General features: G+C 35.9%; 5 protein-coding genes across 9 annotated transcripts; 2 read left to right on the top strand and 3 right to left on the bottom strand.

Moving 5' to 3' along the window:
* Window positions 1–420: 420 nt before the first annotated feature.
* LOC145903335 (uncharacterized) lies at window positions 421–3479 on the bottom strand. Its single transcript, XM_082991411.1, has 7 exons — window positions 3218–3479; window positions 3072–3132; window positions 2659–2834; window positions 2428–2502; window positions 1901–1963; window positions 1476–1645; window positions 421–1349 (listed from the first exon to the last, which is right to left on the bottom strand). The coding sequence occupies exons 3-7, from the start codon at window positions 2719–2721 to the stop codon at window positions 869–871; spliced, it is 852 nt and encodes a 283-aa protein (XP_082847537.1). The 5' UTR covers window positions 2722–2834; window positions 3072–3132; window positions 3218–3479; the 3' UTR covers window positions 421–868.
* Window positions 3480–4013: 534 nt separating this feature from the next.
* On the bottom strand, window positions 4014–6253 carry LOC145903131 (uncharacterized). The gene is made up of 6 exons (XM_082991207.1): window positions 6188–6253; window positions 5900–5956; window positions 5579–5759; window positions 4867–5057; window positions 4523–4594; window positions 4014–4345 (listed from the first exon to the last, which is right to left on the bottom strand). Exons 1-6 carry the CDS (start codon window positions 6251–6253, stop codon window positions 4181–4183), a joined length of 732 nt encoding a protein of 243 aa, XP_082847333.1. The 3' UTR covers window positions 4014–4180.
* A 19-nt stretch (window positions 6254–6272) lies between these two features.
* Window positions 6273–7837, bottom strand: LOC145903865 (uncharacterized). Its single transcript, XM_082992042.1, has 4 exons — window positions 7782–7837; window positions 7203–7390; window positions 6830–6966; window positions 6273–6337 (listed from the first exon to the last, which is right to left on the bottom strand). Exons 1-3 carry the CDS (start codon window positions 7801–7803, stop codon window positions 6844–6846), a joined length of 333 nt encoding a protein of 110 aa, XP_082848168.1. The 5' UTR covers window positions 7804–7837; the 3' UTR covers window positions 6273–6337; window positions 6830–6843.
* A 3108-nt stretch (window positions 7838–10945) lies between these two features.
* On the top strand, window positions 10946–20245 carry LOC145901534 (protein NLRC5-like). 5 transcript variants are annotated; one of them, XM_082989258.1, is made up of 9 exons: window positions 10946–11086; window positions 11393–11491; window positions 11732–11770; window positions 12131–13438; window positions 13506–13598; window positions 19032–19103; window positions 19473–19705; window positions 19893–20060; window positions 20141–20245. In XM_082989258.1, exons 1-9 carry the CDS (start codon window positions 11026–11028, stop codon window positions 20204–20206), a joined length of 2139 nt encoding a protein of 712 aa, XP_082845384.1. In that variant the 5' UTR covers window positions 10946–11025; the 3' UTR covers window positions 20207–20245. The 5 variants fall into 5 exon arrangements, with proteins under 5 accessions (XP_082845384.1, XP_082845383.1, XP_082845382.1 ...); XM_082989257.1 differs by lacking the exons at window positions 19032–19103; window positions 19473–19705 and adding exons at window positions 14522–14593; window positions 14964–15196; XM_082989256.1 differs by having other exon boundaries at window positions 13503–13598.
* Window positions 20246–24747: 4502 nt separating this feature from the next.
* Window positions 24748–26958, top strand: LOC145903130 (uncharacterized). Its single transcript, XM_082991206.1, has one exon. The coding sequence runs from the start codon at window positions 24748–24750 to the stop codon at window positions 26956–26958; it is 2211 nt and encodes a 736-aa protein (XP_082847332.1).
* The last annotated feature ends 542 nt before the right edge of the window (window positions 26959–27500 follow it).

Genomic DNA, 27500 nt, shown 5'->3' with positions numbered 1-27500 from the left:
CTTTTTTGTCTTCTTGCTTAGTCTTTTCTTCAATTGTACGCCTTTAGCGTCCTTTTTTCAATAATAATAAAAATAAATAAATAAAGTAAGACTCTTTCCTTCCGCGTTGTTTTTTTGTATTGTTGTTTATTTGTTGTTTTGTTCGCTGTTATTGGGTCCGATAATCCATACTTCTTGACGCTTATCAAGCTTTCAGTGCAATCCGAGAAGTCGTTATCTACACAGCGGTTAGAAATTTTATAAATGGGACTGAGGTTTGTGTCGGTGATTAATAACATGTTTGCATAAATACCGTCAGCAAGATCGGGTTTCTTTTGTGAAAACAACCAATCCTTCACACTCACATAGTTTTACTGCACACAACAGAACTCCACAAACAAAAATAAAGTGTCAACGCATTTAATCCCGAACAAACAATAGAGAGTTTGGGTCTGAAAAGTCGTCCCAGTGCAGTAATGGATTATATCTCGGATACGTCATATGTGGGCTATATTGGAAACACATATAATGGAGGCATACCCAACCACTGGAAATTTTAAAACACAAATATGACCCATATCTCAACTAATTAAATCAAACAGTTTCGGATGTGATATCTGTGGAGCAATGACGATACCAGAGTAAACTAAAAAAAATTGCTCACGAAAACACACAGGTTAAAGAATAGGAAGGACATCATTGTCATCAATTTTATTCTGATCATTGTCTAAAAAGTCGAGCTCTCTCATGGCATCCAGGAGGTATTCTAAGAAAAAGTGAAACCTCCGTAATCAGAGGATTCCAAGCGCATGAGGAGACGTTTTCGTGTTTCAGCGACCGAGGGACTTTCCCCTTGACAAAGTCGGATTTCATCCTCCAGTGTCCAACATTACTTCCGCTCCTCCTGGGTCTCTGCGCACGCCATGCTCTCCTCCGCAATCCGATCCCAATCCTCATCACCACTCCACTTCTCCCGGAGGATTATAGATGCGAATATCTTTGCAAGGGACGCGGCACCATTTCCACGACTTTCGTTGCCTTCCATAAATTTACCAATCTTAAACCCGGTCACTTTGGCACGAAGGCTGCACGTGATCACTGCGTCATCAATCGTGACGTCACCGACTCTAGAAATTGGATCGGAGTGAAGGAAGTGAATGGCAGATACGATATCGGCACAGAGTCGGAGGTTGGCCAGGGGAGGGAGCCAGAAATCCTTCTTCCTGGTGTATTGGAGGAAGGGGAAGATGTCCATACCGTCCACGTACTCGAACAAAACTCCGAACTCGTTTCCGTGGCGAGTGTGACCGAGTACGCGGATCACGTGATCGTGATTAGCCAACCAGAATAGTGAGACGCCCTCCGTCAACCTACAACAAACGTACCAGCTCAATTACTGAGATTTGTGAACAACTGTAGATCCATGTTTGAATTTTACATGAAAAACATTTATGTGATTAAAACCCCAAACCGTGTCAATATATTTCAAAACTTACGTTTCCATCTGCTGTTCGGTCGATATTCCGTCCTCCATGTTAATGTACTGCACTGTTACATTTCCATGCATGTCATTCCACGCCTTCTTAACAAGCCTGAAGTTTCCGTTGTCAATAATTTTGTCCATGGAAAATGTCAGTTCGCTCGGAGGAACAAAACAATCCACAGCCTAAAGTAATGGATTTGTTAAACTGATCATAATCTAACTTAATGGTTGCCAGTTGTGTGCAGAATTACTGCATTGACAAAAGCGTTTCTTTCAACATAAAGTTGCATCACATGTTTGTTTTCCAATCATATATCTCGCAACACATTACAAAATTGTTGGTATTCCAATACAGCAACTAATTGTGTTAAAATAAGCACTGAACACACAAAGTAAAATCGACCGTAAAATTCTTTTTCAAAGTAAACATTTTTCTACCTTCTTAGAAGCAAGTTTTTGGTTCTCCAATACCTTTAACCTGATTTCTGCTGCTTTGAGTTCCTGCAAAAAGAGTAACAGATCAAGTAAAATGTTCAATGATAATTTATCCTAGCTGGTGTGTTCACTCTGGAATCAAGAGAGACACAAGATGCAGATCTGCAACAAAACCCAGACATTGACATCCTCTAGTTAATGTTGAAAGAAAAGGACAAGGTTTACAAGGGCATGTGACTCTACACCAGGGGTCACCAAACTATGGTCCACAAGGCTAGTCCATGGATCCCACCAGTCTAGCCTCCAAAATAGAACAACAGTTCATCCTACCCCACAATGAGATAAATCTTGTTTCTTTTGTGATATACTGACGTGGTTAATAGGCTGAAGAATATATTTAATGGAAATATGTATATTGTCTTCCGTACAAGGGTATTTTTTTTCATTATACTTATTCAAATAATACTGTCAACTAACAGATCCCAGTACGAACAGCAATTCCTTGAATTAACAGTTTCTAGTTTTCTTACCCCGTTATCCACAAGTTCATGGTACTTCGCTGCTAACTTATTTTCATTTTCAAAGTAGGTGGCATCGTGTTTCCTCTGAAACAAAAGTTTTATTTAACACAAAAAAATATTTGCTATGCAAGAAAATTTAATGCACAAACCCACATGCAATTTTAATTATCCCAATTGCTAACTGTGATATTAGGATTAACAATGTATTTGTGAAGAATTTAAAAAAATTAAAATGATTACTTTGAAATAACTTTTGAAGAAAGATTTTTCCTCCTCTGCCTTTTCAATAAACTGACTTTCCATTTGTTTCCTCAACGTTGCATTTGCCTAAAGTTGCGACGAAGAGAGAATTCTTTTTCCAGACTTCAAACATTTCTTATGGCATTCTTCAAATGGTTCTTCCATTGCAAAGAGAGCTTCGTAAATCACAAACAAAACAGGTTCAATGGAAACAGCAAAATACAAATGTCTGTAATAAATAAATATTATCCTTGTTGTCTGACTAATAGTCACAACAAAATGACCAACGAAGAACGACTTTTTTTTCTGTATTTCCCATTTAATCAGCTTAACATAGAGTTCAAATAGTTGCCACAATTTTACAACAATTCCACAAATATAGTAAATCGATTGATTCAACATTAGAAGGAAACACACCATCATGCTTTCCCTGTAGCTGCTAACAGCATTCGATTGTAAGCAGTGCATTACATTCTGAAACAAACCATACATTAGAACACAATATTTTTGTACAGTGGTGCACATAAAATTCAGAATAACTCCAGACTATCATGTTTACCTCTTGGTTTTTTGAACATTTTGAACGACTCTTTTTTAACTACTAGTTTTGTTCGAGGACTGTTGCCATGTTAAAACCAGTATCCATTAATATAACAAAAGCAGCAATAGAATTTTTTACCCCAAACCACTTGAGAAAACTAACTTTGGGTCTAAAGCGGTCTCAAGATGTTGTTTTGCTTCATCATTTGCAAAAGAATGTTTCTGAAAAACATCACCCTTGCATGTGCATTCTTGTTCCTGCAAAAAGCATCAAGTTTTAATGTCACCAGATAGCATTTAATTGTTAACAAACATACAACAGTCACCATCTTGAAATAATAACAATCACCAAAGCATTTGCCTTCATTTTACTCAGATAAATTTCCAAAGCCTTTGAAAAAATTGCTTCCATTTCACCCGACTGAAAATAAATAATGACGCAGTATGAAGAGCAATAAATTTATTCCAAACTATGATTTTTGTGTAGAAGTCAGAATAAAATATGCAGTTTCATTAAAAAGGAATGATGTGGGGGTGCATATTTTCAATAACTTAAAAGATAGTACGGGAAAAGACATGTAGAAAAGGTATAACGGAGCAATGAACAAGTCAAGCATAAATCTTTTCCAAAATACATGACTTTGTTAATATCAGTTTATCATGTTAAACTAGGGTGTGTCACACGTATGACTAATTATGTCATCAATATTATTAGGATGTCATCAAACACTTAAAACCATTAGGCAGCAGTCTTTTGGTCTTCCATATACATTTTGGGTTGGAACATAAAGCTATTAATTATAAAGGTTTGTGACTATTTTATGCTTTGAACTAATGCTGCGGTCTATGTGGGTTAAATTTAGGGTGGCAAAGCTGAAGAGTTGAGACTGTATTACCATAATCTATGTTAATATTTAAACACCATGCACTTCCGATAGGCATGAACAATTTGAGGGAGACACGAGTTGAACATGTTACTTAATTAGAGTTTTGTCAAATCCCTATAACTTACTGTTTTGCTTCCATCAACTGTATGCACAGTAAAGTCTTGTATTATTATGAAATCTTTAGACTTTTTAAAGATAAAATCCTGAGCATTTGCTGTAATGTACTCGTATGATGTGTCAACTGACATGGTCATGATACCCTGCAGCATAAGTTATGATGTAAGACCACATACAATAATGCACAGTAAAAGAGAAAATACTGCACAAGTTTTCCAACATTTCTTTTCACATTTTAGGCACACATTTAGAGGCCAATCTTACAATGACCATCATGAAATGTCTTAAATACAGGTAAAAGAATAACTTTACACACACACTTCTGTTATGCTTTTGATGTAATCTTCAATTTGAAGCTCAATGGCACGAAAATACTCATGTCGGGCTGTGTCCTGCGTCAAAACCAGTTGTAAATGTAATTAAGTGACCAAACGTTGAAATAGGATCAGTTATGAGGTAGAATATTTATAATGTCAGAAATGGGAAAAAATCAAAACAGGATCCAAACAGAAGTGAAAGAGGTGCGTGATTAAGACAGAAACATTAACCGAACATGCAGTAAATGCATTAAACATTGCACAACCAAACCAAAGAATCTATGTGTCAAGAAATGTGCAATTGATATAGAGCATCAAATACTAAAACACAACAAGTGAAAACCAACCTCCAAATAAAGCCTTCCCAGATCATAGTTTCCGTCGTTCATGGATTTCATGTAACGCTCGATCCGTCTAAAAGTTTGTTTTCCATTTCTTTCTGACATTGTCCAGTGTGCGAAGCTTTTTCTTCTGTTCTCGGGACAAATGTGTTTGTAACCAAACTGGCAGACCACCTTCATGTAGTCGACAGGAAGATCTTTGAAACCACAAATTACAAATATGCAATTTGTAAGCAAACGATTCCCTTTTATAACTATAGTTTACATATTTTGAATCTTCTTATTAAATTCCAGTGCAAGTTAACGCACAAATAGTGGAACAACTTTTTGCACAGGACGTGTACAATGCAAATACATGCATGATGAAAATTTTATATTGGATCAGAACATAGAAATATTGCAAAGCTGCAGACAGGGTGTGTACACACACTGTTTCGACCTGTAAGGTCTCATCAGTGCAGCTGTTGACAGTGGCATTGTGCTAGCTTTTACACTAGCGGGCACACTAATTTCCCCTTTGTGATACCTTTCGGTCAAAGTCGATCTGTTTGGTACCCTATACTGAGTACCGAACAACAGAGACGACGAACCACTGTGGAGCGCACTATGGCCAAACGGATGTTACCTTACAGGTCGAAACAGTGCATGTACACACCCTGTCTGCAGCTTTTCAATATTATGGCTTTTTTAACATAGAAGTATACACCACAGAACCAACCTTTTGAGTGTGTAACATCCTTGACTGAAGGCAGAGTGTAGCACATACAGCTATCAAATGCTACAGAAAGTAGATCAAAGGAATATTCTGAGGTGGAATATTTTGTCAAAACTGTTTTGAGATAGTCATTATTTTGTCCATATTTAGGGCCTTTGTATTCATGGATGACAAAAACCAATTCCTTGCAAAAAGAAACATTTATAAGTAATTTACAATGCAACCAGAAAACTGGCGAGTTACAAATAATTTTGTTTCCAATACCATTGAATGTATCGTATATATCACATAATATAACATGTGTTTGACATATTTTAATTATACCTGCAATATAGAAGTGAATCCATACCATTGAATTTTCTTTGCATAATCCACAAACACCTGAGAATAAACAGAACAGATACAAAAAAATATGCACAAGTGGTTATGATAAATTATAGATTTGATATATAAATGATATCATAGGCGTCGATTTTTCAAAGTTTTGTAAAATATTAAGGGTAGATTATGGGTTCAATACTAAAGGATAAATATTAAGTCATATATCAATATATTAATCCAATTGTAATTTTTATTCTGTGGAATGTTTTAAACATACAAACTTCTCCAAACCTTCAAGTGGGACAAATCCGATTCTGTAATCTCCTCTAGTACATTGATAACAATAGTGGAAGCCATGGCACCAGCACATTGCAAAATACATTTGTTAAAACTAAATGTTCTTTAATTCAACTCCAGAGTCAGCATAGAAAAACAACGAAGCTGGTTGAAAAATAAAATAGATGGTGCTTATTTATATTCTTTATGTTTAAACTTGTTATCGTGCACATAAACACTTTGGTAGATTTACTAGTTGTGAGTAAGAAGTTTAGAATGACACAAAATCAATAGAACTGTCTTCAAGGCATAAAATATTTACTGGAAAATTAAAAATGTAAATGTGGACATTGTGGACACAATTTACATATTATCTAACCACAAAATCAGCAATATGAATTGTAATGGAAATACGAAATTATAAAGATATGAAGATTTGATTGCACATTTTTTTTGACACCAAGATCTCTTGATTCAAAATATTTTTTTTTAAACATTCAAAAAAAATGGAAGTGATGACAAAAAAAAAAATCTCTGAAAATAAGCATCTCTTGTAAATACATCAGTTATTTTTGCAAATCAATGCAACAAAAATAAACAAAGTAAAAAAACTAGTACTTCTTAATGCTTAATGCAAATTCAAATTTTACTACTTACAAGCTGATCATCCTCTATTGGACAACAAATGGGGTTTCCTGCAAACAGAGACCAGTTATTCTATCAAGTTGTCTGATGGGAAAGTTTTTTGCATAACAGTGCTGCTTGTATCGCTGGAAGATTGCACTAGTTGGTGCCTGTTAAACACAAAAATCAATAAAGCCCTCATGAACTTTGGTGTTTCAGCAATGGAGTCAACCATAAGTGAACTTTAGACAGGGCCACTGTTTTACATTATTAATGGATGTTTTCACATGGATATTTGATGTTCAACAACATCACTAGACACCAACCTGCATTGTTGAAAACTAATATGTTTGACAGTACCCTGCTTTAGGTTGTGCAAAGTGTTTGAACGGAATATTGGACTTACTGTTAAATCTCTTGTCTGTTTTATGTACTCCAAATACACAAGAAAGAAAACTTTCTTTGACATTTCATCTGTTCCAAAAAATCCCACATTAACAAATCCATCACCGGCATGATCGAATGCTGCCTGAGCATAATGAGGAGTCCACAAATGTCTGTTTGGATTATCCTGATAATGGACCAACTGTCGCACTACAAATAAACACAGGTTAACTTGATCAAAAAAATGTAAACTGGTGAAAACAGATTGGATAATTTTTGTATGACTTTTGATTGTGAGGATGAAGTGCAGAATAGCAAACACTTTTCGTATGTTAATGCATTGGGTCTTTTTTGTGCAGATAATCAGTAAACATTTTAAGACTTTCTTTCCATCTGGTAAAAGTGTATGGGATAGGAGAAATTGTAATTCATGCCTAGTAGGCCTTGGGTGTCTAACACATGATTTCAGTAAAACAAATTGCTTTTTGACAGGATAAAAGCTTGGGTCGTGCATTTTATCCTATGTCGCAAATTTTTTTTCCAAAAATCACAAATATATAATATACGTCAAAACACAAGAAAAAGTTTCAAAAATACTTACGAAGCATGTCCTTAGATCCCATTTTTAATTTTTGCTTCCGATAACTTCAATCAAGTTAAAATTTGAATCTACAAACACCGTTCGGGGTTTCCCCGTACGTAAGAATAAATCATTTTCATTAATAGTTATTTTTCATGTCTTGAGTGCGATTTGTAAAAAAAAATTATTAAAATCATCTTACATAGAAACAAGTCTGTCTTTTCCTCAAATTCTTTCCTTTAAATTAATACATAACTTGCTTTCTCCTGTGTGAAAAAAGTCTCACGCTTGATTGCGTTTGTCTGCTTCCAGCACTTCTTCTTCCAAAGTTTTTCCCATGCGTGATCGAGGTGCCGTGCGTTGCTGCTTGCTGTGCTGATAATATACTTGTTACGACGCAAGGTTATTGTAAGTCGTTTACGTTATTTGCTAAAAAAACACATTACATATTCGCTTAAAAAATCTTCGGTAGAGCGGAACCCTGACCTTTCAACTCGTCGCCATTGATTCAGTAAAATGAGGAACTGAATTTGTGCAATCTTTCAAGTTTGCTGTGAAGCAACTTGTTTATTGGTTCCTTTGCTATAGTTAGCCATAGATTTATAACAAATATTCTTGGAAATGTAGCTGAAAATGTTTAGCGTAAGGTTAAGCAGTAACTTTAGGCTTTGGTTGTCCAGAAGCAGAAATAAAACTGTTTGTCAAATCGGGTTGCTGATGTGTGGGATTGATGCTCGTGATATTTCACGAACTTCAGCTGTTGTCGCTAATGGAAAAACTAATCAAACAGTTGATGCACTTCTTAGTTTTGTTGTCAAATATCTGCAACTGTAGTTAAAAATTTTAAATGAATATTAGAAAGCAACAGACAGCTTCTATGTGCATGTTTGGTATTGCCTACTTCAAAAGGACACGTTTGTCAACGTAATGTAAGTTAGATTCAAAATGCGGTTTAATACTGATGACAATATTGTTATCGCTAACGTAAACTATAACACGATGTTGAATTCTTGTATTTACAAAGCATGAATCGACACATCAAAAAGGACATACTGCCCCAATAACAGAGCAAATCCGTTTATTTGGGGCAAAAGAGCAATCACATTCTTTTCGTAAAACTGTAGAAAATACGAAAGTTACAGTGCGCCAAAAACGTCACACTTTACTGATCACATCTCACGTAAAGTTTTTCTCTTGTGTGATGCTATTAACGCAACGAAGAGAATAGCGTGGCGTGCAGTTAAAGCTAGCTAGTTCAACCTTTTCGGCAGAAGAAACACATACAGTTTGCATATGATTTCACGAAACACTTAACAATTAATTTATGATTTTGTTTTCTTTTAACGTTAGCATAACGGACATAGTCATGTTTTACCTTTTTTGACTTTGTTTAAAAAAGTAGTGTTGGTCGCTTATTTATGCTACTTGCTAGAAATACTCACCTGTTTTGTCACGTATATTATTTGTAAAAATTAGATGCTAATATTACGGAACACCAGTTAGTGTGACATGCGGGTGTTACGACGCAAACCTATATGGGGCTTACAAGCTACCAGTACCCAATGTGTGAAAGTAAACCATTAATGAACGCATTTAAGGATTTCTTTAATATTTGCCTGCATTCGTTTATTCCCGCAAAACATATAATTCACAGTAAAGCTCACCATGCACTTAGAACTACTGTAAACCGAACAACGCTTAGGAGGCCACATGTTTTCCACACGGCCCTAGAAAATACGAGGCCAGGAAGAAGTGAAATCATTTTGATTTTCGGTATAATATCGAAATGCGCGCTTGGCAACAATGAAAACCACTGTATAGCGCGACGCACACCTAATGACTAGCGGGTCATTCACGCAGCACTCATTGCACCAGCCAATCAACGACTTGCACGTGAACCAATGAAGCGTTACAGGAAATCCAATTAAGCGGTATGGGATACGGAAATAAATCCAAAAGGGAATTTGATAAAACGTGAGAGCAGGAAACCGATGAAAAACAAAAGGATTGTGCAATGTGTTGTGCGCATGGGTAATAAAGACTGCTTTAAATAAACAACACAGATAATCAAAGAAAGCAAAAAGAAAAACATTAGTGCCGTGTGTCATTTTCGCCACACTTGATAAGGATGTATGAGTTAAAAAGTCATCTGTCTTCCGTGTACATAAGGTTTGTTTGTCAGCGGTGACTGAAAATGTTCCAGTGCATTTAGCTTCGCTTTTATGTTTTCTGAACAAACAAATCGGGAAACTGGATCAGCCAAAGTTCAGACCTGCCATGAAACAACATGTTTGTGTCACGTAAGCGGCGTTAAAAGCACTGTTTTTTCCTCAAGACCAATAAGTAGTCATGCAAAGTAAAGTGCAAGTACATATATTATCCATATGGCGTATTTTAAAGATTCAAATGGTGTTGATTTTGTGATATCTAGAAAGAAATATTTATGAGCAATAAACAAAAAAAATTCGGGCAATATACGAGAAAATATGTCAAACAAGCTAATGTGTGTAGACAGGTCATTGTGGAAACAAGCATGACTGTACTGAAAAATACTCCTCCGGAAAGTAGTGCAGGCCTACATTATACGCTGATTTGAAGATGAATACCAATCAATAGAGTTCAAAGTGTATGTAGTCGGCTTAACACCAATCTTAACAAAAAGTCGTGTCGTGACTTCAGTATCAACACAGGAAAATTATAGTAAGCTTAAACTTTAGCGAACTTAGTACATAGTCGATAAACTGTAGTTTAAGCTTTTCGAAAATCCTTTCTAATACCAATTTCATTAATTTGGAATAATATCAGCAATAGCACTTTAAAAATCGACCCAGCATCATCATAATACTTATTTTCTTTCGTTTTTTGGGGGGAATAATTTTATGTTTTCTCAATAGCGCCACTTATAGCCAGCGTCATCAGTCGTCTGCGCAACGATAATTGAGATCGCAAACCAGCCCAGATAATAATTAGATTATTTTGATTTTTCAGGAATAAACATAAAAAATATGAAGTGAATATTTCAAAAGTCGATAAAATCTTAACCTATGTAAGGATCCTGACGTGTTAATTTGTTTGGCAAAAGTGTGTCCATGACCTTGTTGACCTAATTTGTACAGCATTAGGATTTATATAGACATTGTTTGGCTAAACCTAATTACAATAATGTGATTTTGTTGACAGCCGAATTGTTTGTTACTTTTTGTTAAATTGTGATTTTCTTTCTGGGGCTAGCCTTAAACCAACAAGTATCAACAAAGAAAGTAAGATGCAAAGAATGTCTGACACAAAATGTCAGAATGATTCTCAAATCAAACAACAGAAACCAGGTAAGAAGAGTTTTGATATCCATATCTAAAACACACATTCAATGTTGTTTGGTTGGCATATTACAAGTAATTCAAACAACACTTAAATTCAATAAGCTGGCAGTAATAAACACAGCTGTTTGGCCAAACTTTTATATTATTTCTTTCACATCATTGCTATGATCAGAAACCAAAATAGAAACCACTGAAATATGAAATTTCTGTAATTTTCCCTGTATGCTGGTGAATATTATTAGACTAATGTATTCCAAGCTCTTCTGACAGAACTTATTATCAAGCTAAGTAACAAAGTTTTAATTTTTCGAGGTCCATCGCAGCAAATATCAGCACAGGGGGCAATCATATTTGGCGGCGTTGTTGGAGTTCAAGGTGATGTCAACATAACCAACAAGTTCTACAATAAAGGTATGTTAATCCAAGGCTATTGCAAATTAATGCAGGGTAAGACAATTTGAAAATATTTTTATTTAAACAAAGTTTTGTCTTAAGATTTCTGGTTATGTTAGTTTTTTACTGATGTAGATTAACCAGAAAATTTATTCAAGTGCCAATTGATATATATAATATGAAGTTATTTTAGTTCATGTGCAAAGTTGAATTTGAGCTCATTTTATGCTGACATTATTCAATTTACTGAAAATATAGGTACACCAAGCACAAAAGAAGAAGATGAACAAAATGAAGGTAAAATATTGTGATCTATTTCTGCAACAAGAACACAATCATATTGTTAAAATGTCAAAATATTGTGGTGTTCATAGCCTATATGTTTGCACGCTATGTCATTCGAATCTTGACATAAGTTGTACACCAGCACGCTTTGTTTAAAGGGATGCCAACCCCTACCTTAGAGGTATTGGTGATGTACCAATTTAATTTTCTTGTTCATTAAAACTGTGTGCCTTCATTCCATCAAATGCAGAAATGTAAGGTTAACAGAACAATACTCTGCAATAACGTAATAGCATAACCATGAATAATGATCAACCAGAATTGGAATGGTTTTAGAAAGAATTTCTGATGACTTGCGTTTTTTGATTTCAGAAAAAGTGCAGCAAGCCATCGAGATCATTAACAGTCGACATAATGTACTAAAGACTATCATGTCTCTTCCTGGTTTAAGAGAAGATGGAATCCCAAATGTTAATCCAAAACTGGAAAAACTTGACTTTTACAAGGGTATTGATCCCAAGAAAGCAGAGGAATTTGTGCCATCAACAATGAGGGACAGTGTAAATCAAGTTAAAGGCGAACCAACAACATTTGAGGAATTGCTTGCTACAATTCATGAAGGTCACCAGTTTATCGCATTTGCGGGTCCGCCGGGCGCTGGAAAAACTTCGTTATCCAAGAAACTGCTGAAACACATCAAAAAGGGGTATTTGATGTTACACCTAAACTTCATGAATATAGACTATGATGATGACAAACTTACACTTCAAGAGCTCCTACTGGACAGGCAGTTCCCTGATACCAAGCAAACTGTCCTTAATGCTGTATTCACATGGATGAAACATAACCAAGAAAAGTGTATTTTAGTATTCGATGGTCTGGATCAGGCAACATGGTCACTGGAAAATGTAAAGCAAATTAATACGGATTACAAAACTCTGTTTACAGTTCAACAGCTTGTTGCAAGTCTCTGCAGCAAAACCCTGTTCAGTAAAGCAACATTAATCTTTACATCACGTCCGCATTCCTTGCTTGCCATTCCTGTGAGACTTCGTCCAAAATTTGTCATTTATGTCCATGACCTTGCTACAGAAGACATGAAAAAGCTGTTTTATTTCTATGCTGAAGAAAATGCAAGTGAACTTTTTATAAAACTTGAAACTGAATCTCCACAAATGCTTAGTTTTTGTCACAATCCATTGCTTTTACAATTTGTCTTGTATGCATGTTTGTTTGGTGACCCAGACAGTTTTAACACGATTACCAACCTATTTAATACAGTATTGCAACAATTTAATGTATCCGAATATGCAAAGGGCAAGAGCATAAACTTTGTTTTGAAAGCCCTTGGCAAAATGGCCTACTATGGAATGACTCGGCGCACTGTTGTGTTTAGCCATGCAGACCTTTCTGCAGTGGACCTAGAGCATATTAATGTTCAGGATGTGATAATTAAGCTTGTAAAACACTCTTGGTTCTCACATCGCAAAGTTTTCGATGGTTCCCAAACTTTCTTTTTCTTTTCACATCAAATGTTACAAGAATTTATTTGTGCCTTTTACATTTCCTTTTTTATGCCTGTTGAAGAATTCAACCAAATCGTTGATGAGGTGGTGAAAGTTTCACACTGGGCCATGGTGCGGCGATTTGTATGTGGCCTTTTGCTTGGACAGAAACGTCGTAAGCATTGCATTAATTATTTTTACAATATCTTTCTAATTTTCCTAATTGTTGTTTTTGCAAGTAGTATCAGGAAGTTATCCTGCTGAAGGAAATTTGGAGTCTGGATGTGACGGTGATCTTGATTGCTCTGAGACAGATTCCAGGATCCAGGAAAAAGGTATCTTTGCTCTTTAAACCTGCAACTGCAAGACATTACCTGGTTTACTATTTGTGCAACACAAGCTTTCTATTTGTGTAACATTTGTAAACATTTTTGAAAACAGTGATTTATCAATCACATTAAGTGAATGTTCACAGGTTACAGAAATTAAACAGGGATGAACAGTATATTTGCAAAAAAAAAGTTACACATATATTCCACTATTTAGTGACATGCAATGATTTGAAAATTGGAAGCTCCTGCTTTTGCCCCAAAATGAAAACTTTGTCAACATAACTCCTGTATCCTGGGTAAAATTGTGTCAAAATTTTTATTTGTAGCCACAGGTTTGCATTTGAAACACATGTCATGTTTTAAAGTTTTAGGTAATGGCTTAAGGCATTGAATGATTTGACATGCAAACGCCACACGAAACGATTCCTTAGCCATGTTAAAACATTGCATCCACATATTTCAATGTTAAGTGACAAACCAATGGTGTATGTGTTCATTTTTACTGCACTACGGTTAGACATGCAGAGATTTTTTGTTTTACCTCCGGAGTCCCAACTACAGGGCCACGGACTAGTACCGGTACATTTTCAACCTGTCCTCCCAACTTGTCGACTAGGATTTTGTGTGGTACACGCCTTACAAACACGCAACTATAAATACAGGTTGGGCACTTATGCCCATCCCCAGTAAACTATAACATGGTATTGTCTTTGCCAAGGCACTCGTTACTGATACTACTGCGTTTGACATGTAACATGCGTATACTTGGTTCATTTATTGATGTCCTCTGCTTTACTGCATTAAATAACCTTTAGCTCCTACAGATAATAAATGTGTTTGCGCAAAACATACGAGTAGAAACAATTCGTCCAACCAAATACTTGTCAACAGTTTTATTGCAAATGTTGTTGTTTCTTGTTTTCCAGACAAACGTGCGAAATTATTGGGTGCACTTTCAAGATATCTCCAATCTCAACCCGAGTATTACGATCTACTGAGTGAGTAAATGATATGAATGCCAACAGTTTAATGTGTGTTTGTAAACACAACATTTATTTGCGTAACAATGAGTAGGTTTGTTACGTCACACAGTCATTGTTTGAACCGAACACTCAATGCAGTTTTTTTTAGTTGTGATTAAATGTTGTGGAGGAAAGACGCGTTTATTTCTGTCGTGTAATTTTTATATTTTCTGATAATTTAAACGTTTTATATTGGATTGATTTGTTGGTTCTTGTGTTGATTAAATCCGACTTAAACGTGGGGAATTCTGTGCAAGAATAAAGTAAGTTTTATTTTAAGTGATTTTATTAAAACTGGAAACCAGACATTTGCTTTTTTAATAAACTTTCTTCTGTTTTGTTTCAGATTTTTTTCTGGATTTGAAGGAAATCCAAAAATGCCACCAAGAAAAAATCGCCAGGTTTTGTCCTCGGAGGTTGGATTTTTACGGAACCCGACTTCACTCAATCGTTCAGGTTTTGGCGGAATTTTTACCAAAAGTTACAAGAAATGATTTGTGGCTGTGGCTGCGGTTTTGCGACCTGAACTCCGAAGATTTAACGAATATTTGTGAAGCAATAAAAAGAATGAAACAAAAGGTTTGTTTATGTTTTTATTTATTTTGTAACCAAGATTCTGTTTTAAATCCCTGACATTTTTTGCAAAAGTTTATTTATTTAAAGAAAAACACGGAATCGTTTTAGTTTTGGGATAAAATGTTGCTTCTTCCTGGTTCAAATAGTGTAGAAATATTTCCACCAAACAATGTTTTTATTTCAAATAGTTGAGATTTCTCAACCTGACTGGAAACGAGTTTCGCGGAAAAGACGACGGGAAAAAAATTTGTGAGATTTTACCGAAGGTTGGGAGGGAGTTGGATCTGCTTGGGTGCAAAATGAATCGAGATTCGGTTAAGATGGTGATGGAAGAACTTGCTAATATGGAAAACCCTGTGAGGATTTAATTTATATTTGTATAAAAACATTTATTTGTGAAATTTTCATAAAATTTAAACTTTTTGTGACTTTTTTCAGCCGAGAGTTTTGTTGTGGTGAAGGTCAACAGTCCCTCCCCTCATCCGATCCAGATTCCAGTGATTCGGATTGAGGCAGAATCTCAACACGAAAACTATTTCCTGTTCCCGAATTATTTGTGTTTTGTTTTCGTGATTTCAGAAATAAATGATTTTTAACAAAAAACAAAAACTCCGCCATTTTTCCCAAGCGTCACTTAGCAACACATAAACTTTAACAGTGCCACTAGAGGTATTATAACAAAAATAGAAATAATAATCAAATTAGGAAATGAGACATAATTTTCTGGTTGATTTCTGACAAAAATCAAATTTACGCAATGGTTTTTGTTGTTTAAATATAGAAATTTTACTCCATTAATTTAGTGGTTTAAGAATTGACACATATTTATCTTAAAATTGTATTTAATGAAGCAACAATTAAGCCTCTCATTTACGTCATCAAATTTTACTGTTAAAATCGATTTCGCTTATGTAAGTTACCATAAGAATCGTCAGTTTCTGCAAAAATTACATAATAGTAGTAATAATGAAAGCAATAAAATACACTATAAAAAAAAAATACGCCACTGGAAGTCCTTTCTTTGCGTTATCTCCACAAAGCTCAAAAAGTGAACTATACACTGTGGTAGCGAACCTATAAGCAGTGGGTAGCGGAGACAAGGAAAAAACCGCACGCTCACACGCGACCGCAAAAACCTGAAGCACAAACAAGTGTACCAGGAGCAATAAATGCGACTAAAAATGGAATTAATTAGTAAAAGGTAAAATCGAAATGCAATAAAAATTATCTAATTCCCGGTAAAATCATTTTCTGAATGTTTACAGATGCTTTCGTCATATGAAGCCATTTGGCCTCACAAACATCCAAAGACTTTGCCGTCGGTTCTTGAACAAATGTCACTGAAAAGCAGGTTTCTATGGATGGGCGCCGAGCTGGGGTACCGTGTTTGGATATGTGATGGTGAAGAAGGACCGTTTTGTCACTCTTACCGATATCGCTTGTTACCCTGTTCCAGTCGGACCGGTGAAAATTTGTGTAATTGTTTGGCCGACATATTTTTCTTTATATGTGCAACACGTTGCTACGTAGGCTATATACCAAAATTGGCGCAAGTTAGATGTTGTGTCAGTTTGTACACCGTTCCTGTGATGGTTTCCAAAAGTAACGTTTGAATTGTCATTTTATTTGGATAATAAAAGCAAAATACATTAATAATCTTTTTGCTGATCTTGGAATCTCAGGGTTGTGCCCATTAGTGATTTTGTATTAGACTCCAAACACTTTTCTGCACATTGCCTTGTTATTAGAACTGCTTTACCAGCTCCCACAGAGCTGAGTTTTCCCGCCACAAAACATTCAGGTCATTCACCATTCCTGACCGTACATTACCTTGAATCAGCTGTAACGTCTTCGTTTAACAATTGAGCAATTTTGTAGTTAGCCTTCATGTGTTGCCAAACACCAGCAATTAATCTGGCAAAAAAAGGAAAACTGCCCGAATGTGGGTAAATGTAGAGAACCTCAAACGCTCGATTGCTCTCGGCCAGTGCTTTTCAACTTTTTTACAGACTGTCCGCACTTTTTTTCATCCGCACAACTAGTCAAGCATTAACATTTTTTAATTTTTGAACTCCCAGTTAAAAGAACAACGAAAAATAACAGACAAGAAATAACAAAATATTTTGAAAACGTTTTGAATAAAGGAACATACATCGGCATTTATTTATTCGAAATGTTTAATCAAATCAATGACTATAGCCTGCTGCTGAATACTTGTTGCTATTTCAGTCCAATTTGGGACAATGTCTTGCTCCAATGTTCCGCGCATTAAGTCATCTATTGTCCCACCAAGAAGGCAACTCGTCTTTTTGTTTTTAACATCCACCAGAGCACTAAAGCCCTTTTTCGGCTAAATAAGTGGATGGATTTATTACAAGAACCTCGAGCGTCAATTTTGCCAGTTTCTCGTGAGGGGTGTCGAGTGCTTTAATCCAAAATTCCGCTTGTTTTCCGCGACTAAAGAATGCTTGTTGACATAGGTCACTCTTTAGATTTTTCTCCTCTTATTCGTGTGGATTTCTTATTTCAAATTTTGTACCAAGACCTTAAACGAGACCTTAAACGAGATCCATCATTAATGCCCATGATTTCTCTGCAGAAAACATGAAAAAGCTTTTTTATTTTTATGGTGGTGAAAAAGCAAGTGAACTGTGGACAAAACTTGAAACTGAATCTGCAGAAGTGCTAAATTTTTGTCGCAATCCATTACTTTTGCAATTTGTTTTTTTATGCCAGTTTGTTTGGTGACAAAAACAGTTGTGGCACAATTACCAACATATTTAATGCTGTTTTGCAACAACTTGATGTGTCAGAACATACGAAGGACAAGGATACAAACTTTGTGATAAAAGCCCTTGGCCAAATGGCGTATAATGGAAAGGCTCGTAAAACTGTTGTGTTTACCCATACAGACCTCTCTGAAGTGGGTCTTGATTATATCAAAGTACAAAATATTATAATCAAACTACCCAAGTATTCCTGGCTACCACAGCGAAAAGTTTTTGATGGTGCCGAAGCAATTTTTTACTACTCACATGAAACTCTGCAGGAATTCCTCGGGGCTTACTACATTTCCTTCTTCATGCCAGATAAAGAATTTGACCAAATTCTGAAAGAATTGGTTAGAAACGCACACTGGGCTATGACGCGACGGTTTACTTATGGCCTTTTGCTTGGAGAGACAAGTGGTAAGTAAAGCAGTCAAAACCATTGTTACATCAATTACATTTGCTAGGTTCATATATTTGTTTTCTATACAGCTACAAGAAGTGACAACGCTGAGGCTGGTTATGAGTCTAAGTGTGATGCTACTTCTGTTGGCAACGTCACAGATTCTGGGAGTCAGCAAACAGGTATGCAGACCAATGTTGCTCACATTTTTACACTTATGTTGTGTCACCAAAATAAGATCATGTCTTTCCATCCACATAAGTCAGTACCATAGAACCACATATTAATGCACGTAAAGCTTGAATACAGACCTCAACAGAAATGATAATTACATTTGGATGCAAAAACATTAAGTAAAAGTAATTTGTAAAGAAAAATTCATGTCCACAATTCTATTTTTCCTAAAAATGTGTTTGATTTTTCAGGCAACAGTGGTAAATTATTGGATGCACTTTCAAGATTTTTCCGTTTGCATCCGAAGCATCATGGAGTGCTGCGTGAGTACACGATATAAATACAGATTGGATTAAAGCTTGTTAATGCACAGGTTCCGCTCAGTTTTAAGAAACAGTTGCTGTGTTTCTAGAAAACAAAGGCAAAAACAAACCGTCCTACCAAATACATGTCAACAGTTTTATTGCAAATGTTGTTGTTTCTTGTTTTCCAGACAAACGTGCGAAATTATTGGATGCACTTTCAAGATATCTCCAATCTCAACCCGAGAAATACGATCTACTGAGTGAGTAAATGATATGAATGCCAACAGTTTAATGCGTGTTTGTAAACACAACATTTATTTGCGTAACAATGGGTGGGTTTGTTACGTCACACAGTCATTGTTTGAACCGAACACTCAATGCAGTTTTTTTAGTTGTGATTAAATGTTGTGGAGGAAAGACGCGTTTATTTCTGTCGTGTAATTAATATATTTTCTGATAATTTAAACGTTTTATATTGGATTGATTTGTTTGTTCTTTTGTTGATTAAATCCGACTTAAACGTGGAGAATTCTGTGCAAGAATAAAGTAAGTTTTAGTTTAAGTGATTTTATTAAAACTGGAAACCAGACATCTGCTTTTTTAATAAACTTGCTCCTGTTTTGTTTCAGATCTGTTTCTGGATTTGAAGGAAATCGAAAAATGCCACCAAGAAAAAATCGCCAGGTTTTGTCCTCGGGAGTTGTTTTTTTCCTCAACCCGACCTCACTCAATCGTTCAGGTTTTGGCGGAATTTTTACCAAAAGTTACAAGAAACGATTTGGAGCTGTGGCTGGGGTTTTGCGACCTGAACTCCGAAGATTTAACGATTATTTGTGAGGCAATAAAAATAATGAAACCAAAGGTTTGTTTGTGTTTTTATTTATTTTGTAACCAAGATTCTGTTTCAAATCCCTGGCATTTTTCGCAAAAGTTTATTTATTTAAAGAAAAAACACGGAATCGTTATAGTTTTGGGATAAAATGTTGCTTCTTCCTGGTTCAGAAAAGTGTAGAAATATTTTCAACAAACAATGTTTTTATTTTAAATAGTTGGGATTTCTCGACCTGAATGGAAACGAGTTTCGCGGAAAAGACGACGGGAAAAAAATTTGTGAGATTTTACCGAAGGTTGGGTGGTGGTTGTATCTGCATGGGTGCAAAATGGATCCGGAGTCGGTTAAGATGGTGAAAGAAGCACGAGCTAATATGGAAAACCCTGTGAGGATTTAATTTATATTTGTATAAAAACATTTATTTGTGAATTTCATAAAATTAAAACTTTTTGTGACTTTTTTCAGCCGATAGTTTATGGTTTGGTTGAAGGTGAACAGTTCCCTCCCCTCATCCGATCCAGATTCCAGTGATCCGGATTGAAGCAGAATCTCAACACGAAAACTATTTCCTGTTCCCGAATTATTTGTGTTTTGTTTTCGTGATTTCAAAAATAAATGATTTTTAACAAAAAACAAAAACTCCAACATTTTTCCCAAGCGTCACTAAGCAACACATAAACTTTAACGGTGCCACTAGAGGTATTATAACAAAAATAGAAATAATAATCGAATTAGGAAATGAGACATAATTTTGTGGTTGATTTCTGACAAAAATCAATTTGTGCAATGGTTTTTGTAGTTTAAATATAGAAATTTTACTCCATTAATTTCGTGGTTTAATAATTGATACATATTTATCTTAAAATTGTATTTAATGAAGCAACAATTAAGCCTTCCATTTACGTCAGTAAATTTTATTGGTAAAATTCGATTTCGCTTATGTTTGTTGCCATGAGAATCGTCAGTTTCTGCAAAAATTGCGTAATAGTAATAATAAAAGCAATAAAATACACACAAAACACCGTTGCCACTGGAAGTCTTTTCTTTACGTCACCACCTCAAAGCACAAACAGTGAACCACAGTGTGGTAGCGAACCTATAAGCAGTGGGTAGCGGAGACAAGGAGAAAACCGCACGCTCACACGTGACTGCCAAAACCTGAAGCACAAACAAGTGTACCAGGAGCAATAAATGCGACTAAAAATGGAATTAATTAGTAAAAGGTAAAATCGAAATGCAATAAAAATTATCTAATTCCCGGTAAAATCATTTTCTGAATGTTACAGATGCTTTCGTCACATGAAGCCATTTGGTCTCACAAACATCCAAAGACTTTGCCGTCGGTTCTTGAACAAATGTCACTGAAAAGCAGGTTTCTTTGGATGGGCACCGAGCTAGAGTACCGTGTTTGGATGTGTGATGGTGAAGAAGGACTGTTTTGTCACTCTTACCGATTTCGCTTGTTACCCTGTTCCAGTCGGACCAGTGAAAATTTGTGTTTTGTTTGGCCGACATATTTTTCTTTATATGTGCAACACGTTGCTATGTATACTCCACAATTGGCGCAAGTTAGATGTTGTGTCAGTTTGTACACCGTTCCTGTTATGGTTTCCAAAAGTAACGTTTGAATTGTCATTTTATTTGGATAATAAAAGCAAAATACATTAATAATACTTTTGCTGATCATAGAATCTCAGAGTTGTGTCCATTAGTGATTTTGTATTAGCCTCCCAACACTTTTCTGCACATTGCCTTTTGTTATTAGAACTGCTTTACCAGCTCCCACAGAGCTGAGTTTTCCCGCCACAAAACATTCAGTCATTTACCAATCCTGACCGTACATTACCTTGAATCAGCTGCAACGTCTTTGTTTAACAATTGAGCAATTTTGTAGTCATCCTTCATGTGTTGCCAAACACCAGCAATTAATCTGGCAAAAAAAGGAAAACTGCCCGAATGTGGGTAAATGTAGAGAACCTCAAACGCTTGATTGTTCTAGGCCAGTGCTTTTCAACTTTTTTACAGACTGTCCGCACTTTTTTTCATCCGTACAACTAGTCAAGCATTAACATTTTTTAATTTTTGAACTCCCAGTTAAAAGAACAACGAAAAATAACAGACAAGAAATAACAAAATATTTTGAAAACGTTTTGAATAAAGGAACATACATCGGCATTTATTTATTCGAAATGTTTAATCAAATCAATGACTATAGCCTGCTGCTGAATACTTGTTGCTATTTCAGTCCAATTTGGGACAATGTCTTGCTCCAATGTTCCGCGCATTAAGTCATCTATTGTCCCACCAAGAAGGCAACTCGTCTTTTTGTTTTTAACATCCACCAGAGCACTAAAGCCCTTTTTCGGCTAAATAAGTGGATGGATTTATTGCAAGAACCTCGAGCGTCAATTTTGCCAGTTTCTCGTAAGGGGTGTCGAGTGCTTTAATCCAAAATTCCGCTTGTTTTCCGCGACTAAAGAATGCTTGTTGACATATAGGTCACTCTTTAGATTTTTCCCCTCTTATTCGTGTGGATTTCTTATTTCAAATTTTGTACCAAGACCTTAAACGAGTTGATTTTGGTGGTGGCTTCGAATATATCGATCCTTGAAGAGTGATATTCAGCATGTTTAATAAACTGAATATGTCAACGAGCTAGTCTAGTCTAGCAATCCAAAACAACTCTTGGAAAAAGATTGTATCGCGATCTTCCCGTCCAGTAAACCAGACAAGTAGTTCCTGACGCAGTTTCCACACTTTCTCTAACACTCTTTCACGAGATAGCCATCTCACTTTCGAATGTTAAGCAAGATGCTCATCACCTCCCATTTCTTTGACAAGTTCATCAAATGCACGACTCTTTTTGCACTGCAGAAAATGATAAATAATCCTAAGTCGTAATGATAAAAAATCCTAAGCTATAAATGATTGTTTTATAATTTTCGTTCTTTTAATTCATAGAGCCGGAAACAGCGGAAATTTAATAATTTTTTTAAGCATAAAAAATTGCTAACTAGTAGAGAAATGTTTCAGCTAAGAGGGAATCATTTTTATAATCGCTGCGACCTTCGTTTTGCGCACACGGCTGTAGTTCAGGTATACTTGGATTCTCCTAATTCGTTTTGCGGCACACAAACTTCACTTGATGATTTGATTCGTGGCTGCTCATGGTTCCGAAAGTTGTTCATTCACATTTAGCTTCATGGAGGAAAACGACAATTGTAGCAGTGGTAGTCTACAACACTTTCGGTATAATATTTCGCGGCACACGAAAAGATCAAAATATTGCACTAATTCCACTGAATGAACAAGAATGGATCAAACAGAGAAAAACGTTTTAACTTCGTCGAGTATTTACAATATGTTTCTCTAGGTATCACTTATCGGCGAATTTATTGATGGTTTAGTTCCAAAGAGCTTAGGACAAAAGGCGAACTTCGAGTATTTGGGCGCCTCCAGTATACAAGTGCTATGTGCCGTTAACTTCACACCCGCTGTGGTCGCTTGAATTGTCGTATTGTTTGCATTTGAACAGTAGCGAAGCGGATAATTTGGGGGCCCACTTTGCGTTTACCAGTTTGTCGTCGTTTGTAATATTGCAAAAACTATTAAACTGTTTAAAACAACGCTATAGACTCTAAAACGAAACTTTAAACATTACAAAAAGACGAGTAAAAATTAGTTTGTGAATTTAACACTTGAGCATGTTGCTCTGTTGAAACCTTGATTCGTAGTTGCACAGTAATGTCCTATAAACAATAATTTCCACACTTGTATAATCGTTAGGTATTTTTTATGACGCAGTACAAAATTCAGGCTGTTATAAATATATTTTCTAATACATGCGGCACTTGACAATCCAGTTAACTGATGGAGATATTATTTGGTTCAAGAGTTTGTTAATTACCGACGTTGCTGCAAATTTCTCCTGCGAAGCTAATTAAACCAGCAGCTACTCTTACCATTTTTTCGGGAATCTAAACTCTTTGACATATTGCTTACAACTGAAAATCTACAACGGAAATGAAGAAAAAGTATAGGCTAGCCGCTAGACAAAAAGGTAATTAAAATTGCCACGGGCATAGACAAAACATTCAAACAAAAGTCCTTTTTTAAAACACAAACTTCTATTTGTATATTCAATAAATGTATACATATATTTTGTAGTTGGAGCATGAACGCAATTACTCCAACTGGATGCTTTTACGCAAAACATATGATGCAATTCCCCTCTTTAGCTGATGTCTCGGTTTGTCGAAAGTGAACCGCTGTGAAAAATGCAGTTGTTTGTTTGCCGCCAGCATGTTTAGAAAAATGGGATCTAGTAGAACCAGAGACTACTAAGTATATTTTGTCACAATATGTTTGCAGAAGTATTCTAGTAGTTGCACCAGAGCCCAGAACTAAATCAAAAGGCCGACAAATCACCCAAATGCGAAAAAACATACGAGTACCCCACTTTCTCCCATGCATTTTCATTAAAACTGCCGCGAAGTTACCAGGTGCATTCAAGCGGAACCTATCTGAATGTTTTCGCAAAACACCTTTATCATTTAAAAAAGAATAAGATTGATTTTATATCAGATTTAAATTTTAAAAAATCAAGTTTATTATGTTTAACAATTTTGTAAAGTTATAATTTCATACGTTGTGTATTGACAGAGCAATAAGATTATTTGTGTCGTTGGTACGTGCGCAGTGTTCAGTCTCTACTTATTAGTCTCTGGTAGAACGTATCTATTTTCTTAAAATCGGGGAAACCCCAAATTACATCATAATGATGGTGGGATAAAGTTGGTTATGGCGTCACACCAAAAATTAATATGTTGTAGATATTCTTGTGAGAACGCAAATACAGTGACTTGTTATTTTCAGGATAAAACAGTTTTTATACATTAGTGGTTATTTCCAACAGAAAACCATGAGTGCAGAAACCTGCCTGGTACTATTGCTTCTTGCTTGTAACCAGTGCTGCCTTGGTTGCTGCTGTACCCGAATGCATTAAGAACTGCTCCACTATCTCATCACATACTAGGCCTAATGTCAATACCCTGCACCCAATTTCTTGTACTATGGAGACAAAGCAGTGTAATGCCTTTTCAAATATATCCAGCCCACCAAGTCCGCCAAAGAAAGATTCCAAAAATGCTGAAGCCTGGTATCTTTATCCAAGTAATGCCGTCAACCGAATTGCCCTTAATTTTACATGGAAGAGAGCACATGAAGGTTCTGTGGTAAATCTACAAGGATATTACTTTGCAATACTTAATAATAGTGGCAATGTACTGAAGGAGATGTACTACTGTATACACACTGTCATGGAATTCAACCTTCACGTATTTGCCAAATTTTATTATGACTGTTATGGCACTGAACCTTCAGATTACATAAAACCTGGGTCAAGACTCAAATTTTTCATTGCTAGCTTGCCTGAGTCTGGCCCATTGAAAAAAAGTGCATTGAAATGGATCATAAATATACCTGGATGTAGTGACAAGCGTATGGCTAATGTTCAAGAATGCATTGATGAAAGATTATTAAGGTTTCGAGTCAAGCAATATGTGTGTCCCAATAGAACCATGTTGATTGACTACAATGTCCCAAAAGGTCATGGAATCACTGCAGACATCATCCTTTGTTATGCTGAGAAGTACAGATCAAGTTTTAATCTTTGTGAAATGGAAGAGGCATTACATGACTTACCCCTATCAGGCAATGGTACTTCTTTGGTTTTGCCTGAAAATTTTGACATTAAGGCAAATATATCAGTTATGTTAAGAGGTTCTAATAGCAGTACCCTCCAGTTAGCTTCATATATTAAGTTTAAATGCCAAGAAGATTCAAGTCCACTTCCCATCATAATTGCCTTGTGTGCCGTATTGGGATTGGCAATCACTGTTGGTTTCTTCATTTTTATCAAACGAAGAAAAGTAAAACAATTTGTCGTGTCGTCTTGTTATGAGAAAAAAGAAGAGCCTGCAGTTCCCACTGACGACAAAATTACCAAAATCCGAAACTATGAAATAGTGGTGGAATGTCAAACAACAAAAGAAGTAAGAACCGTCTGCATAACATTTGTTGAAGATCATAAAATGCACTCTGATGTTCTTAATGCATTTGCATCCTTTCTGCAAAATGACCTTGGATTCAAAGTAGTGTTTGAACTGTGGGAGCAAGAGAATATTTACAAGGATGCCTCAACTTGGATTGACAAAGCAGTAACAGAATCAGATAAGTTGATTGTTGTGTGGTCACCAAAGGCATTTGAAAGGTGGACTAGTTTTAATAAAGGTGATTATAAAACAGAGCAACAGGATTTGTTCACTCCCATCTTGAAGCAAATTCAAAAAGATCTTATGTTTGCAAAGAATAAAGGAAAATACTTTTTCACCTTTTTTGACTACTGTTCTGAAAAGGACATCCCCGAAAAGTTCCGTGATATCACTTTCTGCCATTATCGGCTCATGCAGCAGTTCAAAGAGCTTTACTTTCGCCTCATGGACAGAGAAATGTTTCAACCTGGGGCATGCATAAAGCTGAACAAAGTGGAACCCCAAAACTACTTCGACCAAAACATAAACAACTATGGCCTTGCTTTAAAGACTCGAATTGATAAAATGTGTCAACTGGTGAAGGATAATCCAAATTGGTACGAAGCAAAATTGCCAACAACATTTGAAATAGAAGCGTCGCCAAGTGAGCAGCGCAGCAGTGACGAACTGCTTATGGTGAATATGTTAAGTGTTGCACCTCCACCTCCACTGTTTATTTCAGTGGAGAGAAACCCACAAAAATTTCTAGCACCGAATACTCCAGTTACAGAAGTTCCAATTGCTGCTGAGAAACCTCAAAGTCAACGCCAGCCAGTCGAAAATACTGAAAGTTATATGGCTGCAGATGATGGCGAATCAGTAGAACAAAATGCTCAACTAAAGGAGTTATTGCCCAAGAAAAAGTCCAAATATGCAGATGAAAATCTTCGACTACAAATTGCCCGAAGAGTTCCATGTGAAAATAATGAAGCTTCCAAACCATATGCGAGGGAATATCTGGTTATGGCTCCTTTAAACAATCCAATTGCACCACAAGATAGTGGGATTGAGACATTGAGTCCTCATGCAGAGTCAGCGATGAGTGATTGTTCAATTCACGCTTCCTCATTTCATTTTGATGACGATGACATCGATGAGTGTGTGCGAGTCGGAGAATCAGCGCAAACACCAGAACTTGCCCCCATCGACCTCACAAACGATCCATGGAAGTCTTTAGCTTCCTTTGAATGAAACTAAAGCGATGTAGAAATTCGTTTTTGAGTAAACTTGAACAAAGTTTTGTGATTTATGTAGAAGCAGCACTGGATTAATCATTCAATTTTGTTGTAATTCCACATTTTTACTATGGTTTTCAATTTGTTATTGCCGAAGAGCACATTACTATTTCTTTTTTTATTGAACAGCGATGCACTTTTTTATTGATGTATGTGTAACAGTTGTGCTTTATTTTTTATTTGTTTATTCTGTTGTTTTGCTTAGCGTCTTAGTGAGCCATCCAATTATGTTTTAGCTTGTTTCACCAAAAGTTTCATTTCGGCCAAATAATTTTTGTCATTTTCACAAAAATGTAAATATATTTTTTTTTAATTTTTATTCTAAGCCTATGGAATATCATGAGCAAGTGATGCTCAAATTTGATTTGAAATTCTTAACTTCTCTAAAAATTACGTTGATAGGAAATTTGAATTAGGTACACACCCTAATGTGTACTTGAATTTTGTAATAAATTTTTTGTTCAGAATTTGAAATGGTTCGTCATATTTGAAATGTTC

Source organism: Ascidia mentula, chromosome 5 (assembly GCF_947561715.1).
Source record: "Ascidia mentula chromosome 5, kaAscMent1.1, whole genome shotgun sequence".
In the NCBI taxonomy this organism is placed as follows: Eukaryota; Metazoa; Chordata; class Ascidiacea; order Phlebobranchia; family Ascidiidae; genus Ascidia; species Ascidia mentula.
Note: the sequence above shows the minus strand (reverse complement) of the source record. Positions and strands in the feature narration are given on the sequence as shown.